The sequence below is a fragment of the Cololabis saira genome, chromosome 17 (assembly GCF_033807715.1).
Source record: "Cololabis saira isolate AMF1-May2022 chromosome 17, fColSai1.1, whole genome shotgun sequence".
NCBI lineage: Eukaryota > Metazoa > Chordata > Actinopteri > Beloniformes > Belonidae > Cololabis > Cololabis saira.
In genome coordinates this window covers 34639205-34666196 of record NC_084603.1, presented here as the reverse complement: position 1 = coordinate 34666196, position 26992 = coordinate 34639205, and the positions used below count along the sequence as shown (strand labels likewise).

Sequence of the window (26992 nt, the reverse complement as noted above, 5' to 3'; positions counted from 1 at the left end):
GTATGGTTTTGTGCAATTCTGTTTTTTTGCAATCCTGCTCAGCAGCGCTTTGGGTTTTGTTTAAAGGGGACCTATTATGGCATCTAATACCAATTTTAAACAGGCCTTGAATGTCTTAAAAACAAGCTTTTGATTGTTTTTGCTAAATAAATTAGAAATTCAGCCACTGAGCCATGTCTTTATCTTCCCATTCTCTAACCTCATTATCTATGCAGGATTCTGAGTGGGCGGGGCTATGATAATGAGGCTCTGTGCTGATTGGCTGCCTGAATGACGTGATACACCGCTACGAAAAAATGCCGGAAGCTCCGGCCGGCGGAGTTATTATTACACTGTGTCCTAACTGCATGCGATGCGAGCGAGCGTCAGCAACAAAATAAATTCCATTGCTTTATTTTCTATTGGACTGCCGCTCGCGTTGATAGCCGGTTGAAAGCGCTGTAGGAAACAGTCATGGATGAGGAACGGTTGATCCAGTTAGTTGAAATGAGAAGTTATCTCTATGATTCCTCCTCATTTCACTACAAAAACCTCAATAAAGTGGCAGCTGCTGGAGGGAGATGGACAGAGAGCGTCCGATGTCACGCAGTGCTACGATAGTCGGACGCTCACATGCAGTTACACGGTTTTATAGTTGTGGGCGTGGTTTGCATTTTGGTTACGTAACGACGGGAGCAGAATCTGAACGGCTCGTAGATCCACATCACACGGCTCATCCGGGCGGCTGTACAGACACTGCAGAATTTGGTTTCTTTCCTCCTTCTCTGAGTTGGCAGGCTGAGGGGAGACCACTTTATATATGTTAAAGCATAATAGGTCCCCTTTAAGTTAATAAAACACGTTTTTGCTGCCTCCTGGTCTCCTGCTTCTGGGTCCTATCCACCCCATTCGCATTCGACACGTGTGAATGTAGAGCTGGAATGAACGGGGCATCACTGGCATGTCTTCGCAGCACGAGCGCTGCGTTAAAGCAGCTTATTTATGCAGGGCGGAAAGATGCTGATGTCATATACTTAAGCATTTGTTTAACTATAACACGTTATATTGTTTTATCAATATCCAGGAAGTATACGTCCTCCTATCATTCAGCTCCAGTCAATAAAGACAGTCACTCTAGAAGGTTCTAACGATGTTCGATAGCAGTCTGAAGAGCAAACCTGTACAAGTCTCTGACTGAAGAAGACACTTTGATGTGTAATCAATGAGTTGAGTGGAGAAATGTTGCTGGTTACATGTTTTAAAGCGTGCAAAAGTGTATCTTTTCACAATCAAGAGCATTCCCCAGCAGAACTGATAACCTCCAAAAGTTCAAATACAAACCTTCGGTCGAGAATATTTATATTGCACACGTATATCACCTAAACTCAGAGTGAGAGATGGTTTTTGCTTAACTGGGGCTCTTCTGTGTCCAATGTGTGAGTGAAATAAGAGGGTGTTTTCGCTTTTCTCATCCTGTTTGTGAGGAAATGAAGCTGGCTCCTTACGAAGCTTAATTCTGCTGTGATGAGCTCACCGGTGATTTACATTACAGACATTTCACAGACGCTCAACCTCCACGCGTCCAGTAATGATTTATGGACCGCATTAGCCCTGTAACGTAAGCTCTGCTCTTCTACATTCCTTCTCAGCGATGATCGTACCCCTGTATTTATATTTCTGTTACTCTGAGTCTGTCCTGAGTCTGTCCTGAGTCTGTCCTGCCTCATGTTCTCACATCAATCCTGATACCATCACTTACATTTGAATGACCTCATTCTGACTAACAGAAAGGTTCAGTGTCAGCGACCCAGCGGGGTGAAGACAGAGATACGCAGCAGTAAAGGACAATTCATAGGAGATTCAGTAGCTGTTACTTTCCCAAATGCAAATAAATAAAAACCAGGGCTTGAAAGCACCGTATCCATGGCAACCATCTCACTTGTGAGTAGCTCTGAGTTGACAGTTCCTGAAACACTCTTTGAAGAAGAAAACGGATATTGCAGTGTTGGGATGTTGAAGCAGCACTTTACTAGGACTGGATTGTGGGGTGTGGCAGACATGATGGTAGCTACGGAAATGGATAGTAAACAAAGGGTCCAGAGAAGACAAGTCCTAAAAAGCCAAAAACCTAAGAAATATATGTAAAAAACGAATTGGTTTACTATTACAAGTTACCAGGGGGAGCACGTTATTAAGAGAAGATAAGATTTTTGGACTAGTTTAGATCCATACGAGGGCCCAGGAACCGCAACACAGATCCGTTGTTTTCGATCAGGATTTGATCAGGATTTGTCGTTTAAATCATATGTTAATCAGGTTTGTAAAATAACATTTTTCATCTCCGTATTATTGCAAAGATTAGGAAAATCCTCTCGCAGAGTGATGCAGAAAAACTAGTTCATGCGTTTGTATCTTCTAGACTAGATTACTGTAATGTGTTATTAGCAGGATGTCCAAGTAATTTGCTGAATATCCTCCAGCTGATCCAAAATGCAGCAGCCCGAGTACTGACAGGAATTAGCAGGAGAGACCACGTCTCTCCAGTGTTAGCGTCGCTCCATTGGCTACCCGTAAAATTCAGAATCCAATTTAAAATTGTATTACTTGCGTATAAAGCCCAAAACGGCTCAGCTCTGCATTATTTGCAAGACCTGATAGTGCCTTATGTTCCTGGCAGAGCTCTCCGTTCTCGGAGTGATGGTTTACTCGTAGTCCCTAGAGTATCCAAATGTAGATTTGGAGGGCGGGCGTTCTGCTATCAGGCACCATTACTATGGAACCAACTTCCAATCTGGGTTAAGGAGGCTGACACCACCTCCACCTTTAAAACTAAACTTAAAACCTTTCTGTTTAGTAAAGCCTATAGTTAATGTTTAGTAAACCTCTAGCTGGTGTTGGTAAATCTCTAGGTAGTGTAAACTCTAGTGTGTTAGAGTCGCTCCTGTAGTTTCTTGTGCTGGCCCCCCCTTTTTTTCCTCTTTTTTCTCTTTTGTACATGGTGCAGCATCCTCTGCCGGTGGCAAAGAGCATCTCTGAATGCACAACACCGGAACCTGCAGCTTGGGAGTGAGAGGGGCAGGGTAACGGCCCGGTCAGGCGGGGGAGAAGGTTTGTCCCTCAAGACTCCTCTCCCTGGCCCTGCCCCTTCTCAACCTTACCCCAACCCTGCACCTAACCTGGGACTTGATGATTGGGCCGGAGCTTCGGGAGCTGCATGCTGGCCTGCGGCCCCCACCCCCGGTCATCCCGTTGCTGCTTCCACCTGCCTGCTGTGCTGTTGACGTCCCCGACCCCCAGTCTGGCCCTCGGCAGGAGGGTCCCCCCTTATGAGCCTGGTCCTGCTCAAGGTTTCTTCCCTCCTAAAGGGGAGTTTTTCCTTGCCACTGTTTGGCTTAAAAAAGAAGATTTCAACAGAGTGAGGCATCACCCTCCCTCCCTATCTCTGCTGAGACGCACATAAGTGCAATAGAGTTCAGCACCAGGTAAACAATATGGAGCTGCTGATCCAACACCATGGCAACTGGCAGCAAAGTTCATTAAAAGATTTTTGAATGAAGAGTCCATCTTTCTTGACTTTTACTTTTAATCAGCACATCCCTTAAACAACCTCATGCTAAATTTCAAAGCTGAGACTTAAATAGGAGCCATCTAATAATTATGAGATTCATAATCCGATTAGTCGACTGATCGTTTCAATAGCCGATGCCTAATTGACTATCAGAATAATCGTAAGTTGCAGCCCTGCTTGCAGTGACCAAATAAATAACTGCATCAGATGTTTGGATATTTGTGTCAGTCAGGTCATTGGAGGAGTGAGCAGAGGAAAGGCATGAAGAGAATGCATCTCTCGTAGAACAATCCAGAGGCACACAAGTATATTTCTGGTCTCATTCCTGCTGCTGTGAAGAGTTTATTTGAGCTAAGTGGTGCTGACAGGAACAGAAGCAGAAGCAGAGAAGCTTTCGTCAACTGTAGTTTATTCCCTCATCATGCATTCCTCACGGATCTGTGTGCCTATACTGTGCTGTATTGTTGCTGTGGAGACAACGCGGCAGATACGTGAAGGATAAGGGAAGACTTTTGGGGGGGAGAGCCATCCCTCTCTTCCTCTTCCCCTCTCTTCCTCTCTGGGAAGTAAACTTGGACAGTGAAAACAGGAAGTAGGGCCTACCGTGTGACTCAAAACACACTGTCTCTATTTTTAGTCTGGCACACACGTAAACACACAAATTTCCTTGGGCCCCTGCAGAAGACAGCCCTCCACCGCGGCCCGCTGGGAGACGGGGGTCAACGGAGAGCCGGCCTGAGCTCTCGTCCTCTGCTCTGCCGGAGGATTAACACACAGTCGAGAACATGACAGCACTGAAAACGCTGACAGCTTCTTAAGCAGAGTCAGTCCACGCTACAGGCACTGGAGGGGCTCGTGTCACGTTTAACAAGTACTTATGCACAGTTAGCGTCATGGAGCTGACAGCATTCACAGATGTCTGGAAGTCTGAAGGAATTCTGACGGGGAGGGAGGCTAACGGCTACTGAGAATGAAGACCAGATCGTTTTCACCAAACAAAACAACCTCAGGCTTTACGGCGGTTCAACTAAATGTTGTTTTGTGGATATTTTACACCACGTCACTTTGGTTTCATTTACTCACCATAACAGTGAAATACATGTTTCAATGTTAAACAGCAGTGTGGCCATTTAAGAACAGATGTCAGAGTTTATGAGCAGAGGTGTCAAAAGTATTCACATTCATGACTCAGGTAGAAGTATAGATACTAGAGTTTAAAAATACTCCTGTAGAAGTTGAAGTATCAACTCAAGTTTTTTACTCAAGTAAAAGTATAAAAGTACTGGTTTCAAAACTACTTAAAGTATAAAAGTAAAAGTAATGTAAGGGGGAAAAAAGCCATTAAGGACAAAAGCCATTGAAAATGAATGCATCTTAGTATAATGCAAATATATTAAAGAACCATATATGTGTACTATTGAGCATTAACATGTGTTTCAGAGAGCAGGAGATATGATGACTAGTTGCCTATAAGTATTGTAATGGTGCAAAAAGTCAAACTTCAGAGGCATATTATCATTTATCCTAACCTTTATTGGAATGTACATCCAAGTTTAGTTGCAGGAATCTGAGGGAACGGATGTAAGAACAAAACTGGACAAGAACATCTGAAACAACCACAACCAAATTCACCCTATCCGGATGGAGCAATTTAACTGGATAGTTTTATTTTAAAGGCCGAAATGAAATAGAGTAACGAGGCTGTTTTTAAAATGTAAGGAGTAAAAAGTACAGATAATTGCGTGAAAATGTAAGGAGTAAATGTAAAAAGTCGTCTGAAAAATAATTACTCTAAGTATAGATAACCAAAATTTCTACTTAAGTAAGGTAACAAGTATTTGTACTTCATTACTTGACACCTCTGTTTATGAGGAGCACTTGAATGCACCGTGGAGTCTTTTAAAATACAGGGTGTATTTAAGGTGTACCTTAAAGTTGCTTACATTTAGTTAAGTTTACACTTGTCCTATTAGTAAGAGAGGACATCAGTAATGAGAAGACAGGGTTTATTTTATTTCATTTCCTAAATCCAAACATAACGGAGCATCTGCTTTGTGTAAAGTTGCGAACTTCACGTCCAGAAGATCAACAAGGATGTCTACATTTATTCTTAGGTAAATACAACTGGCAATGCTTTTAACTCTGCTACAATTACTTAAAGTTATCCAAGTGTAATCACACGTACCATCATTAGGGATGGGAATTGATAAGATTTTTCCAATTCTGATTCCATTTTCGATTCTGTTTAACGATTCGATTCTTTATCAATTCTTTTATCGATTCTCATTTGGAAAGAAGGAGAACAAACAGGTCGATTAGCATCAACTTTGTTTTGTATCTTTGAACAAAAAAATACATGTGAGGTGTTAAGACGCCCCCAGCCTTGGGCTCCTCGATGGTGCCAGGGGGTCCCCACAAAATTATTTGTAATATAAAATATGTATTTAATATAAAATAAATATTCTTCTGTAGAAATTAACTAAATACAACAAATGATTCTGTGGCAATTACACAAGAATGTCCAGTAACATGTTCAACACCACAAACTTAGTCACTGCTTGGTGACATTCATCTATTCTGGCCTGGTACTCTTCCCTGCCTTGATGAAAGGAGAAGCTAGCGGTAGACTAGTAGTCCGCCGGAGCGCCCGGCTCGTCCTCGTCGCCGAGCGCTGCGCCGACTCCGCGCATCCGACCAGGATGCGGAAGAAAAGCACCAGCCGGCCGAGTCCAACAGTTTCCCCCCTTTGTTGAAATGTCCACATTGCAAGTATTGTCGCCCTGTTGTCATCCTTTTTGGTAAAATGTAACCAAACTTTCGAGCGTTTATGCCGCTTTGTCCCCATGTTTTCCTGCTGGGCGCGAATGCGCATGTGCGTGGTGACGTCATTGGCGCCCACTGAAATCAATAAGGGAATCGTTTCCAAAAAAGGCAAACGATTCCAAGGAATTGAAACACTGGGAACTCATGACCCAACTCATGTTGGGTCATGTTTTCTGTTCGGCATAGACTTTGTTGAAAAAGGAAGAGTTCAACATCATCCTTCATTGGTTTCTTTTTTATTTAGTGGAGCTGAAAGCGACAGATGTCCAAGCTCCGGTCCGTGCAGCTGATACTCGGCAGCATCGGCTCATCCGAGCTTAGCAACTATAAGTGAGCCCACAACTCATTATTTAAAAGGAAAACAAAATATAATAATAAAAAAAAATAGATAGCGTTTCTCATGTAACACAGCGTTTCGCTGTGTTACATGAGAAACAGGTTTTTTAACGCAGTCATTACCATTTCTGTAAAAGTGGATAAGATATCTGGCTTGGAGAAATATTCATTCAGGGTAAAAAGGCAAGAATCGGCCAGCTGAAAATCCTGGTGGATTTTAGGAAATGGGATTGATCCAGGTCACAGGCAGGGGGACGGAGGAGATGAGAGCTATGTTTAGACTGCCAGCCCAAATCCGATTTTTAATAATTTCAACAAACTCAAATTGCTGCTCTGCTTGCTTGTTTTTTGTGTTTTGTTTAGTTTTTTCCCTCAATGGCTTCACTGTTGTCATTGTAATTGCGTTCTGTAGTAAATAGCTGGAAGGCTGCTGAGGAATCTGGCTGACCGTGTCAGCGAGTACAATACTAAACCACTACCAGGGACCAAATTGTGCAAACATCTGCTTGTGTGCATTGACCTTTCAGGGCCTTAATGTCTTTTCACAAGAACAAAGGCTTAAATACATCCATGAGTGCAGCGGCGGAGTGCTCAGCATTCCTCAGATGACTGGACATACTGTACGCAGCCGTCCAGACGGCCACACGCGGAGCCCTTATTAACACACACTTGTTAAGCAGTTAGTCAGAGCTGAGCTGGTGTTTTCTGGCTCTCAAACCCTGTTCTTTATGCCTCTCCTGGCGGCGTCAGCGGTATTCATTGACGCTTCAGACCGCCGGCAGGAGTGTGGTTGCATCGCCGCCGCCACACCAGCAGTGTCAAAACCACAGCTGGGAACAAGCTCGAAGCTGCAAGACCACCGCTATGACACGCATCAGCTCCTGCTTGTTTTTGTCCTTTCATTAAAATGTATTTGATGGTGCGGACTGCAGCGTACCATTAGTTTAGGACCAAAATAAACAAAAATTAAAGCTGCAAGCAGCGATGAACGGGCCCTCGCACCCTTGTGCACGTTCAGGCTGCAGTGGAAGCGCTTGTATGACTCGCATGTAGATTCTTCAGGCCTGGACATTTATCGGATGACACCAGCCACGACTCTCTATATCAAACCATTCAAAAATTATGGCAGAAAGTAGGAACTATCAAATATGGACCAATCAGATAAAGGGCTTTTTGGCGTCTAGCGTCGCCACGGTTTTGAAAGAGAAAAGTAATGCGTGTCACCTGGGTGCACGTTACGGTTCGGGAGAAGAAGCGGCTTTAGAAATGGCAAAAATTGCACCAAAATTACACGATTAATTCAAAATGGCCGACTTCCTGTTCGGTTTCGGCCATGGCGCCAAGAGACTTTTCTTTAAGTTGCGACACAATACAGGTGTGTACTGATTTTCGTGCATGTACGTCATACCGTATTGTGGGGCTTGAGGCACAAAGTTTTCTAGGGGGCGCATTTGAGCCATTTTGCCACGCCCATTAATGCAAATCATGAAATATCAAATTTTTCACCAGTCCTGGCTTGCGTGGAGAATTTGGTGAATTTTGTGGCATGTTTAGGGGGGCAAAAAGGCCCTCCTTTCGTCAGAAGAAGGAAAAAAAACAAGGAAAATTCCTACAGATACAATAGGGCCTTCGCACTGTGAGTGCTCGGGCCCTAAAAACAAAAGAAGTTGAGATAGTTCACAAAATGCATAAAAAAAGCTGTTTTGTTTTGTTTTTTCCACCAATGTCACTCATCAAAGTCGTTTAATTTCTTAATATTCATCCTTTTTTTCCATGTCAGGCCTTCAACGTTCTTTTTTTCTGTTTTTTAAGTCCTCATCGTTTTTGTGTTGTGTTTTATGCTGCCTCTTGGCCAGGTCGGCATTATCATTGAGAACTGGTTCTCAGTTAACCACCTGCTTAAATAAAAGTTATTAACATATTTTATACATAAATACATGCTGGCAACCTGAGGCTGTTATGGAGACACAGGAACTAAAATGGTGTTTCAAAAAGGTGACGTTAACATAAGTGTAACGATGATTTGATAAAAAAAAAAGAAATGCTGATTCAAAGGAACAAAGAACTGATGATTTCAACAAATGCCAAAGATAAGCATTTACATTTTTAAATGTAGGATTCTTCTGAGGAAGAATGGAGTGGATTTGCGTCGTTCACATTGCATATTTCTCTTTTTACAGTGGATTTTATCATCAACCCTTTTAAGGGATATGGAGTAACTTAGTGCATGAAGGGCAGGAACACAAGTCAAAACTGCCCCCCCTGATCTCCCATCCCTCAGTGCTGCATTCACCAGCAGCTGATATAATCACACGGACAAGGGATTGCTTTGAGAAACCTAGTTCAAAAACTACAATACGGAAGAATGTTTACAAATGCTACTTAAGAACTGCACGAAAAAAAGAGTAATGATGTTGATATTGTCAAATGATCCTCTCTGGGCTCAGAGGAATCTGAGATGGGCCTCACACAGTGGAGATGTGAGTCTGAATCAATACTCCTCATCTTTTTTTGGGGAATATATGGAAAGCTGTGCGGTGCGGACCACAGACAAAAAGGACGATCCAGACAGTTCCAGCAACAAGTTCAAAGGCCAGGCTCTGTGGCGGTACGGGGGGTTGCACCAGTGCCCTTGGCAAAGCTCACTTTGACGGCAGCTTTAATGCAGAAATTCACCAGATTTTAAGGAAGCATATGTCGTCTTCCAGGGATGCTCACACTCTCTCAACACGGCAATTTAAGAATCACATTCTGCACATTTTACAAAAACTTAGCTGAGGAAGCCAGGTACCGACCTGGCCTGACAACTTTTGAAATAAAGATTCAACGACGCCAACCCCATCGCATTGCATATCTTGCATATCTGTTTGGAGGAAGTTGAATGGGGGAATAAAAAGCTTCATCACTTGTATCCTCGACACCAGAACGCTTTCAAAGTGTTTTATGAAGGACCGACAATAAAACAAAGTGGTAAAAACTTTAGTGCAAAAATGCTCAAATATAATAATGGATGGACAATTAACAATAAAAATGATGCTGAGAAGGAAATAAAATGATCAGATAACCTGCATCCAGAATATTGTACCCGGTATGAAGTATTAACAAAGCATGCCCACTCAGGAAAAAGGGCTCAACCAGCTAAATACGCATTTTTACACAGTGTATGAGACAAACAGTTGTGGCAGTCGAATCCATCATACGCTTGCCTCGAGTCAGCGTTGAGATCTTTGAAAAACACGGCTCACATTACACACTTTACCCTGACCGCCAGTGAGGCGGTGCAGAGAGGACTCAGAAGCATCATTACCGGTGTTTTTAAAACACAACCATGCATGTGAAGTATCTCTTCTCACCTGAGTGTGACTATTGTCGCTTTTCCACTAGTACCTACTCAGCCCGACTCGGCTCGCCTCCACTCGGTTTTGCACTTCTCCACTACGTGCCGAGTAGATACTTTTTCTGTATCTATTCTGCCGAGGTTCTAAGCTGCTGAGTCGGCTGTATCTGACATCATCACACTACAGGCCACCGATTGGTCGGGGGGTTGGAGTCAGACGTCTGAGTCAGGATGTGACATCAGCGAAACAGGCAATGGCAGCACAAAACTGTTTCGTGATTCGACTCTGAGGTGCAGATGTTCATAAACCTGGTGCTGAGGAGAGAATTAACAAGGGATCTAGACGGGAGATAAGGAACGACCAGATCTACCAGGAGCTCTGTCTCTTCATAGCTGATCGCAGCTCCAGCTGACTTTTCAGCAGCACCGAGACAAACTAAAAAAATTAAAAAGCATCGCCGCTTGAAGCTTCTCTCACTCTCATTCTAACTTGATATCGAACACAAGCCACAGACCCAGCAGCACATCTATCATCCCTTTAGTGTTGTTGTTGTCTTCTTTGTTCAGATCACATAATCAAATACATCACAGCAGCTTCGCTCCAACCTCCTACTTCTGCTCCAGGTGTGAATTCTTACGGAAAAGAAACTTGGCCGAGTTGAGTAGAGCCGAGTTGAGATGAGTTAAGTGGAGTAGGTACTAGTGGAAAAGTGCCAAATCAGGGACGAGTGTTTGCAAGGAAGTTCCTGCATCCAGACAACTTGGTCTGGATACTTCTAATGAGCCGATGAAGAGGTCAGAAAATAAAACCTCCTCCTCTACCAGCAGTTCCACCAGTTCTACGTTGGACATGAGCGTTAAAGCAAGAGGAGCAGACGGAGGAGCAGACGGAGGAGCAGACGGAGGAGCAGACGGAGGAGCAGACGGAGGAGCAGACGGAGGAACACGGGTACCATCTCATTTTCTATGGCCACGGCACAAGGTGTGTTGTTTATATGATTAACTCTTGTGTGACCTGACCAGGAAATTACGACACCATAAATCAAAATACATTTTAGTTACCGGATTTACCTCCTGTTCTGAGTATGTGTGTTTTCCTCTAAAGTTATTTTCCTTTTTAGTGAACATCTATTGAATAACGTGATGAATATCTGCTGACCATCAGAACACCCTTACTGTAAGTGCGCTAAAACCCCCACGAGAAGGACGCCGTAGCCCCTTATGAACAACAGTTGGATAGATTTCAGCAGGATTTCGAAAAAAAATCAATTAAAAAGGTACAACCACCTTACCTCCAATCTGCCCTCAAAGCTACACCTTCAAAAACCCCCAACAGCAGACGTCTTTTCACTGGAGACAAAGGTACAGTGACTTTGATAGTCTTTAGTAGCATTTTTAGAGCGCCGTTGCTTCTGCAGGAGATTCACCTTCTTCGGTTTGATGTGACAGACTTTACTTAGCATTTTGCTATCGGTGTATGAAGAGAATATCAGGTAAGTTCAACACAAAATGCTTCCGCTACCCAACCTTTAAGGACACAGATAATGGCAATGTCATGGCAACATGACTTGAAACTGGAAATAAAAATGACTTTAACCGCACGTTGTAAAGCATTAAGGCTCATGTCCAAATAGCAAATGGCTCTCTCCCTCACTGCTGTGGACATGAAGCTGGATGAGCATCAATACCGATAAGGCCTGCTAGATGTCCTGAAAAGACCGCTCAATGTCCCGGGTCTGAAAAGACCACCGAATGTACCACGTCTGGTTGCACAAGGGGGAATTTTGTAGCCTAATAACGCCATGTAACTCCAGATGGCTCCAGGTTTCTCGCGGACAAAGAGACACTCGCCCTGTATTACACCTCTAGTAAGCTTGAGACAGGAGATAGGACACCTACTCATAGTAAATCTTTGTGAAAACATTGTTAAACACTTTTTTGTTATGTGTTAGCAAAGATAAGTCCCGGTGTTGGCCACGATAGTTAAAGATTCTTGTGTGTTGTGTGTCGTGGCAAAGTGAGTGGAACACATTTCACACAACCTCATTGTCAGCCTCACATCTCTGTTATCAAATCCCAAAAACTCCCATACGGATGAAGTTCCTCTTTTCTTTGGCACTAATGTTTCATGTGTGAGTTTAGGTTGAAACGAGGCCATTTTTCCTGAGATTGTAATGAAATGTTAAGCTTCTCACTTCCACGTTTCTGTCCGTTCTTGATTAACTGGTGTGACTGTAACACAAGACAGACTCAGTAAACCAGCGAGCAGCTAGGGTTGAGCCTTTGTTAGATATGTATAACGTAATGTGCAGTTTACTCACTTCATTACTCAAAATGATCATTTTAATTTGAACGCGATCAGTTGTTCAGTCCTACTGCTGGGCTATAAAAATAGAACAAGTTTCAACGGTCTGGTGATTAATTAAAAAAAAAGATGAACATGCTCAGACATGCAGGTAATGGTATTTTGGCGCCAATATTAGAAGTATTACGGTCATATATAGTGAGTTTATCCCATAAACATAACATATAACTGACAGAAGAGGGTGATGATGTATATTTGTTGGTGTGAAAAAGGAAAAATGTTTGTCAGACTTGGTTAGCAGCGGCAAGCTCAAACGCCGCCGCCTCACCCACCAGCCGTCCTCCCCTCGTCTCTCCCGTCCTCATCCAGCCATTCAAAGTAGACAGCGAACTTCAACACGCTCTTTGTCTTCTGGCTGTCAGTCTCAGTCGCCGCCCGTTTCACAGCCACACCAAACACTCGCTTCTTTCTCACAGCTTCTCCCGTCAATGACAAGTTCCAACAAGGCTGCTGCCAACACGTCAAATCACTGTTCAGAGGGGAACTCAAATTCCTGACAGATGTGGGAATCTGATCTCCTTTTCGTGTCCAAATGGACGTCAGGCTGCACATTTTCCCCCAACACCCCAGCCAAAAGTCACAAGAGGGCCGTTCCCCCATTAATGGTCAACGACTGCCTGCCTGATACGCTGGAACTCATTCAGTAAGTGGTTGCAGTGGCTCTAATCTCAATGAGTCAACTTTGAGCCTGCAGAGCTCTCTGCACAACCTGTTACGCAACAACTTTGATATTATTACATATTGTTCTTCATGCTTGAATGATGAGCTCAAATTTCTGGGCCGCAGCTTCACTCAGATGACTCTGTGTGTGTCTGTTTGTGGGTGTGTGTACATGTGCTAAGTGACCTGCTTGGTCTGTATCATCATCTTTCTGCTGAAAGTGGTAAGCACATGTCGCAACATAGCGTTACGGTCTTACTTGACGTTGATCTGTCAATGTTTCTAGACTGTGTGGACTCAAACAGCTTCCGTTCTTCTTCAACCTTTCTTTGAAGGACAATGTTGAATACAGTAATCCCTCGCTATAACGCCGTTCACCTTTCACGTCTCGCTGCTTCACGGATATACATTGTGCATCGTGTTCTGCATTCTGATTGGCTAAACAGTCTCCCCGCTTCTTCATTTCCTGTGTCAATAACATTGGTCGCTTAGCAACAATGCTGAGAACGGCCAATGAGCTTCAGCAGCAGCTCAAGAACGGGAGCCTTTGATGAATCGTTTATAAGAATATTTTTGCCCAGAAGAAAAAAGAGCGACAACAACGAGAAAAAGACGCTACAGAGCGAGTCAGGATGCAGCGGCTCAGAAGAGCAGTGAAATACACAACGGTCACAATTTGTCCTACTGTACTTATTGTATTTTTTTCATAATCATTTTTCATTTTCTCCCATTCAGATCCAATTAATGGGGTCGCGGTGGGGCGGGGCTGATCTCCGCAATTTGAAGCCTTGTATAATAATAGTAAAAAAAAAAGGTTGCTTCTTTGCAGATTTCACTTATCACAGGTTCTTTTTGGAACGTAACCCCCACAAAAAAACAGGGATTACTGCATGGGAAAACTTGGCAAATGACTAAACAAGGCAAAAATCTCGATGATGTGGTGCTCCTCTGCCTTGGACAGAAGGATCACTGTGTGTACCAAAAGTGGGGAGCTACATACCAACAGCACACCAACATGAGCCAATAAAAAGAGAGAGTTAAGTGTCCACATGTGATGGACTAGGGCCCAAACGCGATGCTCACAAGCAACAACTGGTGACGCACTTCCTGTCGGTGTTGAGAAGTTGTACTCAAAATAACAGCATGAGCAGAGTATAGCTAGGCCTGTCACAAGTATTACATCCAGTAATCACCTGATCGTGAATCATTGGCTTAGTTAGTTAAAATAAGTGCCTATCAAACAGGCAGCTTGGGTTTTACAGCAACATCGTCCAGATCCTGTTTATCAAAGAAGTATTTGCAGCTTTCAGCAAAACAATGCTGCAACACTAAATCAGAGTTCCACAATGGAAAAGTCCAGATGCTGAGCTGGTCTGCCTGAGTCCAGACATTTCACCAGCTCAAAGGATTTGGGTGAAAACATTGCAGGAAAAAAAACTAAGATAACTAACTAACTAACTAAGATATCTCAGGAATATTGAGCAAGCCAGATCCTACATCTGACAAGAGTCCTCCACTAAACTCCTGCAAATGCTCTAATCAGTTCCCAGACATGTACGGACTGAGGGTTGACATGCTGTCGTAAACATTGCCCTGGTCCCAACTAGTTTTTTTATGATGTCAAATTCAAAATATAACAGTTTTTTTGTGGGAGGGTTCTCCCTTAAGATGGCACATTGCCTTTTGGTTTTTTAACCAGAATCCGACAAGAAACCGTGCAGACGTGGAAAAGGTGACGTGTCAAAGTTGTGGTAAAGGGGCAGATTTCCAAAGTTCTTAAACCTTTAAATTTAATCTAAACTGCACTCCAACAGATTTACTCAAAATGGGAAACCATGCTGCAGCAAGAGTTAATGTTTCAATCTATGACACATCTGCCATTGGAAACGTCCAATATTCCTGATTTAATTTTGACTGTGAACGTTTTTAGAGCAGGACGCACTAGCAGATTTTTGGATTGTGATATTTTGTTCATTTCTTCTCTGCAGTTGCTGAAAGTTGCCTCGAGCCAGTGACTACAATGTAATGGACTAATTATCTTCTCACCGAGCCTGAGTTTACAGGCTGTCATGTGTCTTTGCCAAACCAGATACTGTGTTATGTGACGTAGATAAAGTGAGGACTTGTGCAACATTAACATCTCAAGCATTGCGCTGACTCGCAGCGAGAAGTGTCTTCCTGGAAGACTTGTTTTGAGGTCAGACAGGTGGACCAGTCACGGTGCAACCTGAAACATTCGTTTCAATCATGTTCAAAATCAGCACATTATGTTTGTGGTCATGGTTTTGTGACTTTGTACGTAACTTGAACATCTTTATTCTTGACGGATAACATACTCCAAAAGGTTATATTTTTGTACAACACACAAATGTATTCCCCAAACAAATCAAAAATGACATTGAATCAGGGTTTTGTTATTCTGTTATTCTGAGTCAACCTACTGGTAAAATCTAGTTTTACGGTCTAAAATTCCTTTCACTTAATCAATTGAGTGTTTCATTGTGGCCTAACATTATATTTTCATATTCTCAACTTCTGAAATCAGTGAAAAGACATGAAGGCATCGGCTTCATAACTGGAAGCCTACATGTTGACTCTGGACCCGACAGGGAGGGATACATTTCTAATGGCGTTACATTTGAATTTTGCATGAGATCAATATCCCTGGATCAAAGAATGAAACGGATGCCAGAAGACAGTCAATAATAAAAGCCTGTGTTCCAGCCGTGTCTTTCATTTACTACCTTGATCTGAGTCCTAATTCAACTTTATTCCGTTCCAGTTTCATGACACTGATGTCAGCAAGGAAAGTGTAGATTGCAGAAAGCCGTGCCAGCATTTGCACACTAATACATCAAAGATGGCCCAATTCTGTTGTTCAATCCAGCCACAACTGTGTCGTATAACGGTTTTGAACTGATCAGCACGTTTCTGCTCATTGATTTTTGGGGGGAGGGTTAAATGGAAAATGGAGCACGTTTAGAAAGCTGCTTTTAACCTTGAATACACACTTAAAGCACTTCACCGTAAGTTTCTCCATCAGCTATTCGCACACATTCAGGCAGCACCTCTTAATCTCTCCTGCATGCATCTACACACTGATGCAACTAGACTTCCCAGGGTTCACACAGTGCAGGTCACCATCTCTGTGTGTTTTCATCAAAGTTTGTGCTTAGCTTTTCCCGAAGGTATCTGTTCCAGTCTGCAGTTACTGGCCAGTAACTACAAACCAACAAGCACCTCTGATTACAGCTAAAAATACTGCCCAAAATTCAGATCCTGATATTTTTAGGCCGTATACTATACCTATACCTATACCTACCACCTATGAAGCAATATACATCATAGGTGGCTTGGTGGTTAGCACTGTTGCCTCACAGCGAGAAGGTTCCTGGTTCAACTCCCTGGCCCGGCAGGGTCTTTCTGTGTGGAGTTTGCATGTTCTCCCCTCCTGTGCTTGCGTGGGTTTTCTCCGGGTACTCCGGCTTCCTCCCACAGTCCAAAAATATGTGTAGTAGGTTAATTGGTGATTCTAAATTGCTCGTAGGTGTGAGTGTGTCTGGTTGTTTGTGTGTATATATATATATATATATATATGGCCCTTCAATAGACTATCATACAGGTATTGTAAGATATACAGTATATTTATATATCTTGTAATACTGTTAAAGGAGCTTGAGGCAGAATGGAGGCAGGATTTATGAAAAGAATTCGTATACGTTTTAAGTTTTCTATTAATAATGTCAGATGAAGCATTTCCAAACCAAAAAGAATGAGCACTCTAGTGTATCTCTCCATTGCCTTGAACAGGCTGTGTGCTGCAAAATGTGCTGCAGTGCTGGGGCCGACTTTCCCGCGCTGTCCTGCGGATGTGACGTCACATGACGCTGCATGCACGTTCTCCCCGTTCTCCCGTGCCGGCTTCACTGTTGGCTGCAGTACCCCCAACGGCCGTCATGGCGAAGGGTGGCGCTAGAGAGTCTCATTTCTTAAAAGGAGCCTCATGCTACTTTAAACCTCCTTCATAGTATTTAAGTTTTGCCTGCCTCTATATGTTTCCTCTCTTTCTTCCTCTATTTGTTTCCTCTTCCCCTCAACTACTCAGCACAGTTGGTGGACCTCCCTGGTCTGCCGAAAAGTACGTCCCAGGTACAAAGTGTTTTTCCTTCCCACAGTCTCCCAGTGCTTGTTCAGATGGAACTGGTGGGTTTCTTTATTGCAAATCTCCAAATATGCAGTGTTCCGTCCAGAGCTGATACTCACTGAAATGCATTAAACGTTTGGATGGGCTGAATTCTCCACCTTCAAAATGACAATATGATATAAGTCTAGAATATTCATTTAAAAAAAATTAATAAATAACTTAAATATAAGCGCAATTAAAAATTGTTAAAGTCCAAAAGAAAGGGTAACTACAAACGCATGGAGTGATGCTGGGTGTATAAAAAGTATACTTCAGGTGCTCTTCGGCATGGGGATCCAAAAGATTCAAAAACAATTTAGAAAAACCAAGGCACTCAAGAAGTTAGAAAAATATAAAAAGCCTTTATTAAATCATGGCTTAGAAAAAGTTAAAATGCCTAGAAAAAATGATAAAGTTAAAGAAGAAAAGAAAGGGTGTTTAAATCTGGACCCGGGGTCAGAAGTTCGTGGTCGCTACACCATTCATGAGAAAATGTGGAGAGAAAAATGAAGTTACCCACGCTTGTTTCAAACACATCATCATGAGGACTCAACAATGGAAAATGGTTCCTCTATTTTTCTTTGTTTCCATCCATACTTTTATTGTATACTTGTACGACGCAATGTATTTGTTTGATTTTACTTGTATTTTAATATCACAAATTCTTTATTCTATTATGCTTAATTTAATAATATATAATAGAATATTTATATTTAATATGAATATATTATACTTAATTTAATTCTATTTATTCTATAAAAATGTAAAAATTAAACCCTTCAGCTGTCACAACTGTCAAATTTACACATAACATTCAAACTTTATAGAGTTTAGGTAAATTTACTTCTACCGAAGTAAAATCGAACACATCTGGAAGTTCAAACTTCCGACTTCAGACGGAAGTTAGTTTAACGATGCATGATACGATGTTAACTGAATGATAACTTCCATTGTTGTACAGGAAATTCACGCCTCATCATGGTAACTGATTATTACAAATCGGCAGATATCCTCCATGGTTTTACTTGCGTGTGAGATGGATTTTTTGCTTCAGAGACAGTCCGAAGGCTTCAAATAGAGTCTCTGTGCTCAGTACTCGAAGATGATGAAAAACCATCCCACAACAGACTTCTTTCTCTACCCTTCTGCAGCATTACTCACCAGGAAATTACACAAGCCGTTTAGCTCCGAGGAAATGAAATGGTGTTCTTCTTTGTCTCAGATGATGTAACATTTGACAATACTTAAGTCACGACGTGTTTATCCTAGAGTGCCTGGGAGTGATGCAAGGCAGGTACAAAGATCTGAGGAATAGATGACCCACTTTCAATCAAGTGGCTTTACACTGATTAGAAACTAAGACCAGATTAGATATTTTATAGCTGCTGCTAGGGTTGCAACTATTGATTCTTCCATTAATGTCAACAGCCTTCTATTTACTAGCAACTAATTCATAAACTCTTTGTAAACTTCAAAATGTTCTCATATATGTTGAGGCTTATACAGCTTCAGCAGAAATTAAAATGTAAATTAGACCCAAAAGAAAAATAGAATACACATACACACACACACACACATTATATATATATATATATATATATATATATATATATATATATATATATATATATATATATATATATATATATATATATATATATATATATATACATACACATAAGGATGTATTTTATGTGAAAGGCCCTCTATCTGGGCACAGTGATTGCTTGCAGCAGCACTGTTGCCAGGTAACACACAAGTTTAATATATAAAAGACTATAATAAGACAGAAATTGAATCTCTTTGCTGCAGTGAATGGGACCAGTGTTGCTATCGAGGCAACGCTTGACATATCTGGAGAAGAGAACAAACTCGCTGTGTCACAACCATGGAAGACTTTTCAGCTCTAATACATCCTGCCTCCTGGGGGGCTGACTTCACGCCAGGCCGACCTCAAGGACAGTTGTTCATCGATTAAATGGTTATAAAAGCCATCATGATGCATAATTGACAAAGACATTTGTACTCTATTATCTAGTCCAATCGTGCTTAAGAGTGCTGCAGTGGTGCTTCACCAAAATATAGCCCCGTTATATGTGTATGCATCAAATATTTATACACAATGTGAATGTGCAAGTCAAAACATGTAAGTAACAACATTTTGGAGTGATAATGAAGTTTGTTTTGTCACTCTGTGTTTCAGGGTTTTGAGTTTGTCACAGGTTTGGTGTTTAGTTCCTGTTTTATTTTGAAACCCTGTGTCCTTGTGTTTCAGTTACGTCTTGACATCCCTTGTTCCCATCTGCCCTGATTGTGTGCACCTGTGTCTCGTCAAGCCTTCTGTGTATATCTTGTCTTGTCTTTCCCTGGCTCCAAGCTGCTCCACGCTTTTGGATTTGTCACATTCAAGCTTTTGCTTCGTTTGTAAATTCTGCTCAGCAGCACTTTGGTTTTTGTTTGTTTTAAAGTAAATCACTTTTTTCGGGAGCTCTTGTAACCTCGTCTCTCCTGCACCCGGGTCCTACTCCGCCTCATGGTGACACGGTGTATCAATCCCCTTCCAGCCACTATGCTGAGCTAGGCAAGGAGGACGGGATTACTTGATACACAGACAAGAAAATGCATGGAAAGTACACAAGCTCTTATCAAGCTAAGAGTTGACAGCAAATTAACTCATCGGAACTGAAGTCGCACAACTGATCAGCTCATGACCAGAAAGGATTCATTTTCTGATCTACTGCCTCTGAAAACTATAAGGGCAAAAAGTCATAACATTCCTGAGACTGGACATTTAAACATCTGGTGACACCTTATTGTCCATGTTAAGCCTACCTGCTCAGCTTTAATTATCTGATGGACTTGATTCCATTTGCTTCCAAGTGCAAATATGACAATGAGTTAAGAAAAGAGCAATCAATAAATTGGTGCATAAAGGGGGATACAGTCTAACTTCTTCCAGTTCGGTTTTAAACAACTGTCCAGGAATTGAGAGCATCTTTATATTTTGGATTTCGACTGACAGAAGATGCTGCACTTGGAGAAAAAATAAACTGTATTCATGTTCAGTGATTTTTATTTTTTTAAAGCTCAATGTTCAATAATGCAAAAGTGGCAAAAATGATTTTGTAAGTGATTGACTGAACCTCTTGGACAAAAAATGGTATGAGCTGAAAATTAAAAATTGAAAATCAGTGCATCGTTAGTGATTAAACATTAATCGAGCCTAAAGTCCATCAGCTTCTACCATCACATGCAAGGCACTCTAAGGCCTGGAAAGCCTTGTGTTCGGTGTGCATGTCACTTTGAGCAGCCGCACCTTTCAGGTTGAGAACCATGATTTGTAGGTGCTGGTTTCATCCCTGTCACTTTACTCTTGTCTGCAAACTGGTCTACTGAAATTGATTTCATCACTTGACGTAACTGTCGATTAGATCAATTTTCAATAATCAGTATAAGCCTAAAAAAAAAACGCCCTCAAGATAAAATCTACCAAAATGAAACCACACAATGATCAGTATAAAATGACTCAAGCAAAAGTCAGTATTTCACCTGACCTCCCTCCAAATCAAGAGGAGACGGTCCCATCTACACTGAGCAGCCACACCTGCTACCAGCGGCCGATGAGTGTAGATGTTTGCAATGGTATTTTTTTTACTGTTTTCAATCTATGTCGGTCCAAGATTGGCAGGTACCCTTATTTCATGTTTGCATTTTGAAGACATAGTAAAATAAAGATCAGTATCATTGAAACGTGGATAATACAACAAGACTGGGGAGGCGTCAGACTTCGACACGGCACCAAATGCACTTCATCTGGTAGTGGCACACAGTCATAAGTGATGGGAGGCCCAAAAATGGTATGAACGTTATGAATTTTAGCCTTTTACAGGTTTAAATCATTGCATAATGATATTAGCTTTCTGATATTTGCAAGACAAAGGGAAGTTTTACTTGTACACAAAATGGCTTTAATTGATAAATATGTCCAAATGAAAGACCTTTTTTTGGTTGCATCTATGTATAATGGGGCCAGATATAACAGGTATTACCGTGGTTTGATGACAGAATACATCCATGCTGATCTATTCCCTTCAAACCCCCAAACCCTCGCTCCAATGCACGCCAAGCCATGGTGACATGAAAAAGTATGTGAACCCCTACAATTTGACAATCCAAACGTCAAGTTAATCCCAATAATGGGTAAACACAATGTGCTTAAGCTGTCAACACCAAACAACAGTAATTTCACATCTTTAGTGAGCGCTTTTTCCACTAGCACTGTTTTATCTTTAATACCTGAGTTCAATGAAGACTTAAGAAATCTGATCACGCTTTATAGTAAGTTCATAGAGATGGAGATTCCAGTGTCTCGCCACATGGCGCTCTTGAGAACTATGTGTTAAGGTCTGTACATCAGCAGTAGAGAGTACTGTAGCTTCGTGTCTGTTTATCTTCCGGGACTATTTGTCTTTGGTTGTATAAATTGGATAAATAATGATTAGATGGTCAGATGCTGTTGTGCAGCTGAGTGCAGCAGTTCTTCACGTAGCCACAACTTAACAAAACAGATCTTTTCTGCTTTCATGCCTGGAACATATAAACTTAAACATGTAAAGCAACACTGTACTTCCTGTGGGCCAGTTTAGTGCGTTCGTTTGAGGTCTTCATACATCGTAGTGTCATTTGTAGACTGGAACTGTGTGTTACTGCTCTGTGTTTACAATTTCCGTTGTTTATCATGCTAACTTGAAGCCCTCCTGCATAACAATGTCATGATTCAAAGAACTGAAGTACAGCTGTGGGCGCTTGTGATTTGTCATTCATCTTTACTACAGTTTCCTCCTTTGTGTACGCGCATCGGGTTATGCCATCAAACTGTGTGACACTTCAAAATCAGACTGTAAATGCTGAGACGTGTTAGACCCCACATACCTTTTCTTGAATTCCTGTGAATTTCTTGAAAGTCCTGTGCCCACTCATTTCTAAGTTGTGACTCAAGAGATGTGTATCTCCTGAACGGCTCGGCCGTATTTGGTCTCACAGCACATACAAGGTCAGAACAGACATCGGCTGTCTCAGTGGTGATAACCGGGAACACCGGTCACCACCGTCTTCCAGCTCAAAAGCTCAAGCTTCTCCATATAACAATTTCTTGCTTTGAGTGATAACTTCAAATTGCTAAACTAATTCCTTATCTTCACTCATTTTCTTTCCATGTTTCACTATTTTTTTGTTTCTTTTTACTTGCCTGTTTTCAACTTCCAGAACTACGATCATGCCCACCGTGCCCCACAATGCAACAGGCAATCCCAAGCTCTTTACAAAAAAAATAAAAAGCAGTTCATTTCAAGGGTTTCCCATACTACAACAACCCCAGTGATAGGAACAAACAATATAGACCAAGAAATGGACAATTCTGGGTCAAAACATGCATTTGTTATACGGGCATGCTTTTAAGGTCTTCACTTCAGGCCGGTCGGCATGGAAACATGCCGCACAACCAACACTGATGCTGACTACAGACAGCATTGACCATTATCAGACTACAGTGTAATCTGATGCACATCAGGGCGGCGCCAGGGATGTTCTCAAAGCACCAACATTCTGACTTGTGGGTTGAGTCGCACCAGGAAGTAGGAAAAATTGCAGTTCAGTCCACTAGGAGCTGGTTCCAAAATCAACCAAATCTCCATCAACACAATTGTTATTTCATGGTGTTGTCATGTCCGGAACCTAGAGTCCCGGGACAGTCACTAGCTCGGCCAAGCGTGGGTTATATGGGTTACATGCCGGAATAACTCGGATTAGGAGCATTTTCTGGCACTAACAGCTCCATCTCAAGAGCTTCAGTTCAGTTCAACTACAGCCCAGCTAAGGTGTAAACATGGCTTTTAAAACTTCATTATTGGTCGGATTAATGCCAAAATTGGACTTTCTGTTAGTTTTTATGTAGACGTACTGACTGACAATTTCTCACCTTTGTGTTTACGATTTCCTCTGAACTAGAGAACTGTGTTGATGCTATGTGATTGGCTGATGGTCACGTCAAAGTGTCAAAAGTTGAAAATTCCCCAACTTTTGAGGTAAGGAACACACAAATGGCCAAACGGAATGTCGCCACATTCACGGGTCACAACAGCCTGGCTGGGGCGCCTTCATCGCCTACTGGGAGCCTGTGATCAGGAGAGTATTGCACCAGTCAGACCTGAGGTCTCTAACACCAACACTAGTACCGGTATCGGGTACCAGTATCAGGTATCGGTAATTGGTATCGGGTATTGGTATCGGGTATCGGGCATCGGTACCGGTATCCAGTGGTGCCACCAGGGGGGGCCAGGGGTGGCCATGGCCCCCCCTACAAATTTGCTGGCCACCCCACTGGCCTCAAATAAAAAAAAACAAAACAACACTTGCCGGTCACATAGATTCTATCGTCAGTTAGGCAGTTTCATCCCAAATCATTTGGGCAAAATGCATATCAGTAGGCGTTTCTTTAAGTATTTCTGAGCCTAATAAGAGTTTTGGTTCCACCGCAAGAATTTAAGTGGCCCCATCTGGCCCCCCCCCTAGGAAACAGTTTTGGAGCCACCCCTGCTGGTACCGGTACCGGTACCGGTATCGGGCATCGAGCATCGGAATCAATATTGGGCATCGGTATCAGAATCGGGTATCGGTATCAATATTGGGCATCGGTATCAATATTGGGCATCGGTATCAATATCGGGTATCTGTATCAATATTGGGCATCGGTATCAATATCGGACATCGGTATCAATATTGGGCATCGGTATCAGTATCAGTATCGGGTATCAGTATCGGGTACCGGCATTGGTATTGGCCTGGTCCCCGGGTCCCTGCAGGACCCCCCACCTGTCTCTCCCACTCACCCAGTCCTCGAAGCGCCGGCCGCCGCTGTGCAGGATGTCCTCGAACTGGATGGTGCAGTTGGCCACGAAGTCGTCGTACCCGATGGGCGCGTCGTGGAAGACGGACAGCTCGATGCTGCGGCCGTCCCGCACCTCCGTGGTGAACTCGTGGTTCCAGGCAGGGCTGTTGGTCTTGGTCCGGGTGCAGGTCTGGCCCACGCGGGAGTCGTCCACGTTCAGGGCCATGTAGGGGTCCAGCTGGCAGCCGGGGGCCTTGGGGCCCACGGCGTGGCGCAGGGACCAGGCCGTGGGCTGCAGGCTCACCGCCTCCCGGATCTGGATCCGCAGCAGCCCGTTGAAGACCACCATGGTCAGGGATGGGGGTATAGTAGGACTAAATAACTTTACACAGGACTACTCCTTTTTTGGCACATGTAAATCAAGATAGCAAGTTTTAAAGGATGAAATTCGTTGTTTTGTTGTTTTTTTTTTTCTTAAACTTCTCATGAAGTGTTGTTTTTTTTTTACATGTGCAAAAATAAAATAAATCAAATTTTAAAAAAATCAAACCAACAGGTCTGCTGGTCCCGGTGGAACAAGTCAAGTGTGGAGGAGCCAGTCACATATGTGGAGTCCTGACAGTAAATCCTTGATATTATGGAGAGAGCTGGACCCCCGAGCAGGAGCGCCGGGGAGCGGCGGAGACGCAGCCGGGGAGCGGCGGCGCTGCAGCCGGGGAGCGGCGGAGCAGCGACCGCTGGTCCGGTATCGTCCTCGGGACGCCGCGGAGCAAAAAACACGCGTCTTCAGCAGAAACACCTCCCAGCCAGAGCCCCAGATGTGAGCCGCCGGGTCATGGTTTGCACCTCCATGTGCACGGTGCTGCGGAGCTTCGGGGCGGGGCGGCGGGAGGCTCCGGGCGGCTCCGCGGAGATGACGGCGCGGCGGGGCGCTGGAGCCGCTGCAGCCGCAGCAGGGGCGGGGAGGCTGGATGCGGGAATAATGCGCCTCCAGCAGCCGCCGGGCCTGGTCTCATCCGCTGCTGCTGCCGCTGCTGCTGCTGTTGTTGTTGAGCCTAACTTCCCGTGGACATCCCTCTAGGTCTCCTTGGTGCAGGAAATGCGAAAAACACGTCAGATTTGACAGACGAGGGGGAGCGCCGCAGCCCCGCCAGAGAGAGCAGGCTGGGAGGACTTCAAGTGCTCCAGCTAAACCCCATCACACGTCTAGGCTCTGTGCAATTTTCATTTTCACACACGCAGCCTGCAGAAATAAAGTCAGAAAAAGGCAGCGGGGATGTGGAGGAGAGCCAGATGTCCTCCCTCTCCTCTGCTGGAAGTCCAGGTGCAGAAATATTATGAGCATTCATCCACTCAATAAAGGCCAACTGCCAAGTCCATAAAAGATGGGAGCGTAAAGGATGAATGCAGGGATATATGAAGCATGAGTGGAATGTCAAAGAGATGTCTGCAGACCTGTGTCCAGCAGCAGCCTCGTGATCACAGCTCTGTGCAGCTCTGGGCTGCACTGTAAACCAAATATACCTCAAAGGCAGCCTAGAAACATTCAATATCTGCTCTCATACACATTTTTACAGAATGATCATTTCTCTTTTGGGTTTATGTTGTGAGAACACAATGTTATGTCTGCCTTCACTGGAGTGGAACCTCTTTGCTTTTGAGCCCAACCAGAGGAAGATGCACCAGACTGTTTGTCTGAGGGCAGAGGCAACATGTGACAGATACTAATTAGATTTTCTGCATTCTAACGCACATATACTGGATACTGTAATTGCTTTACACGTACAGAATGATTTGCTGCAGCAGAGTGTTTCTCCAGAGGCAAAAATGCCCGAGGAGAAGTGACTGGGATTTCCAACTGTACAAGATCATCTTCGTGAAATCAGAGGTGTACATTTTACTAAAATACTCATCCAACAACAAACATCACACATCACAGAGAGTGTGTTACACACATACTGACATGATCATTTCATAAACATGTCATTCGTGAAGGTTTTATCTTTGTCAAGCCAGGAGAGAATATGCTCTAATACAGAGTTATGAAATCACACCTTTATATCAAAAAGAATAATAACAACACATTTTTTTTGGAGTGCATTAAATATATATGCATTGCCTGTTGAGATTTCTTGTTTTACCATTCATATTATTTCCATACTAAAGGTTATTTCTTATGAGTTATTTATTATTGTTATTTCATATATATGATATAGATATTCCATATATATATATATATATATATAATATAGATATTCCATATATCCAAAGCCAAACCAATACCTGAAATAAGATCCCAAATAGGATGTAGAGCAGGAGCAAAACAGAGAGAAAGAAACCAAGAATAGACGAAGTATAAATCAATTTCAATTCAATTGTATAGCAACTATTAGAATCAGAATCAGAATCAGCTTTATTGGCCAGGTTCGAACATTGTCCAACAAGGAATTTGATTCGGTTATTTCGCTCTTTGGTAGTAAAAAAATAAACAATAAACAAATAAACAATAAACAAATGTGGTATTACTATCTACAGTATAAACATTTTAACATTTTAAGGTGCAGCAGTTTGAGGTAGTGATAAAAGAAGGATAGTTCTGAATAAAAATAAGAATAAGAATAAGTATAACCTATATACAATTTTAACAGACAAATTATACAAAAGGAAGTACAAAAGTGAGAGGTGCAGCAGAGTGAGGCAGACATGATTATTAAAGAGGGTGCTGGATGATTTTTATTGCACGTGTTTGGTTACTCTGAGACTTATTATTTGTGGGAGTTCATCAGAGAAACCGCTTGCGGGAAGAAACTGTCCCTGTGTCTGGAGGTTTTGGCGTACAGAGCTCTGTAGCGCCG

The 26992-nt window shown here is 42.7% G+C and overlaps 1 protein-coding gene across 1 annotated transcript in view; it reads right to left on the bottom strand.

Annotated features, from left to right (window-relative positions):
- Nucleotides 1-25510, bottom strand: part of LOC133463220 (protein kinase C epsilon type-like) — a 137521-nt gene extending 112011 nt beyond the window's left edge. The window contains exon 1 of the mRNA XM_061744621.1: nucleotides 24139-25510. Coding sequence (XP_061600605.1) covers nucleotides 24139-24486 — 348 coding nt within the window. The 5' untranslated portion in view covers nucleotides 24487-25510. The remainder of the gene's footprint in view (nucleotides 1-24138) is intronic.
- Between the last annotated feature and the right edge of the window lie 1482 nt (nucleotides 25511-26992).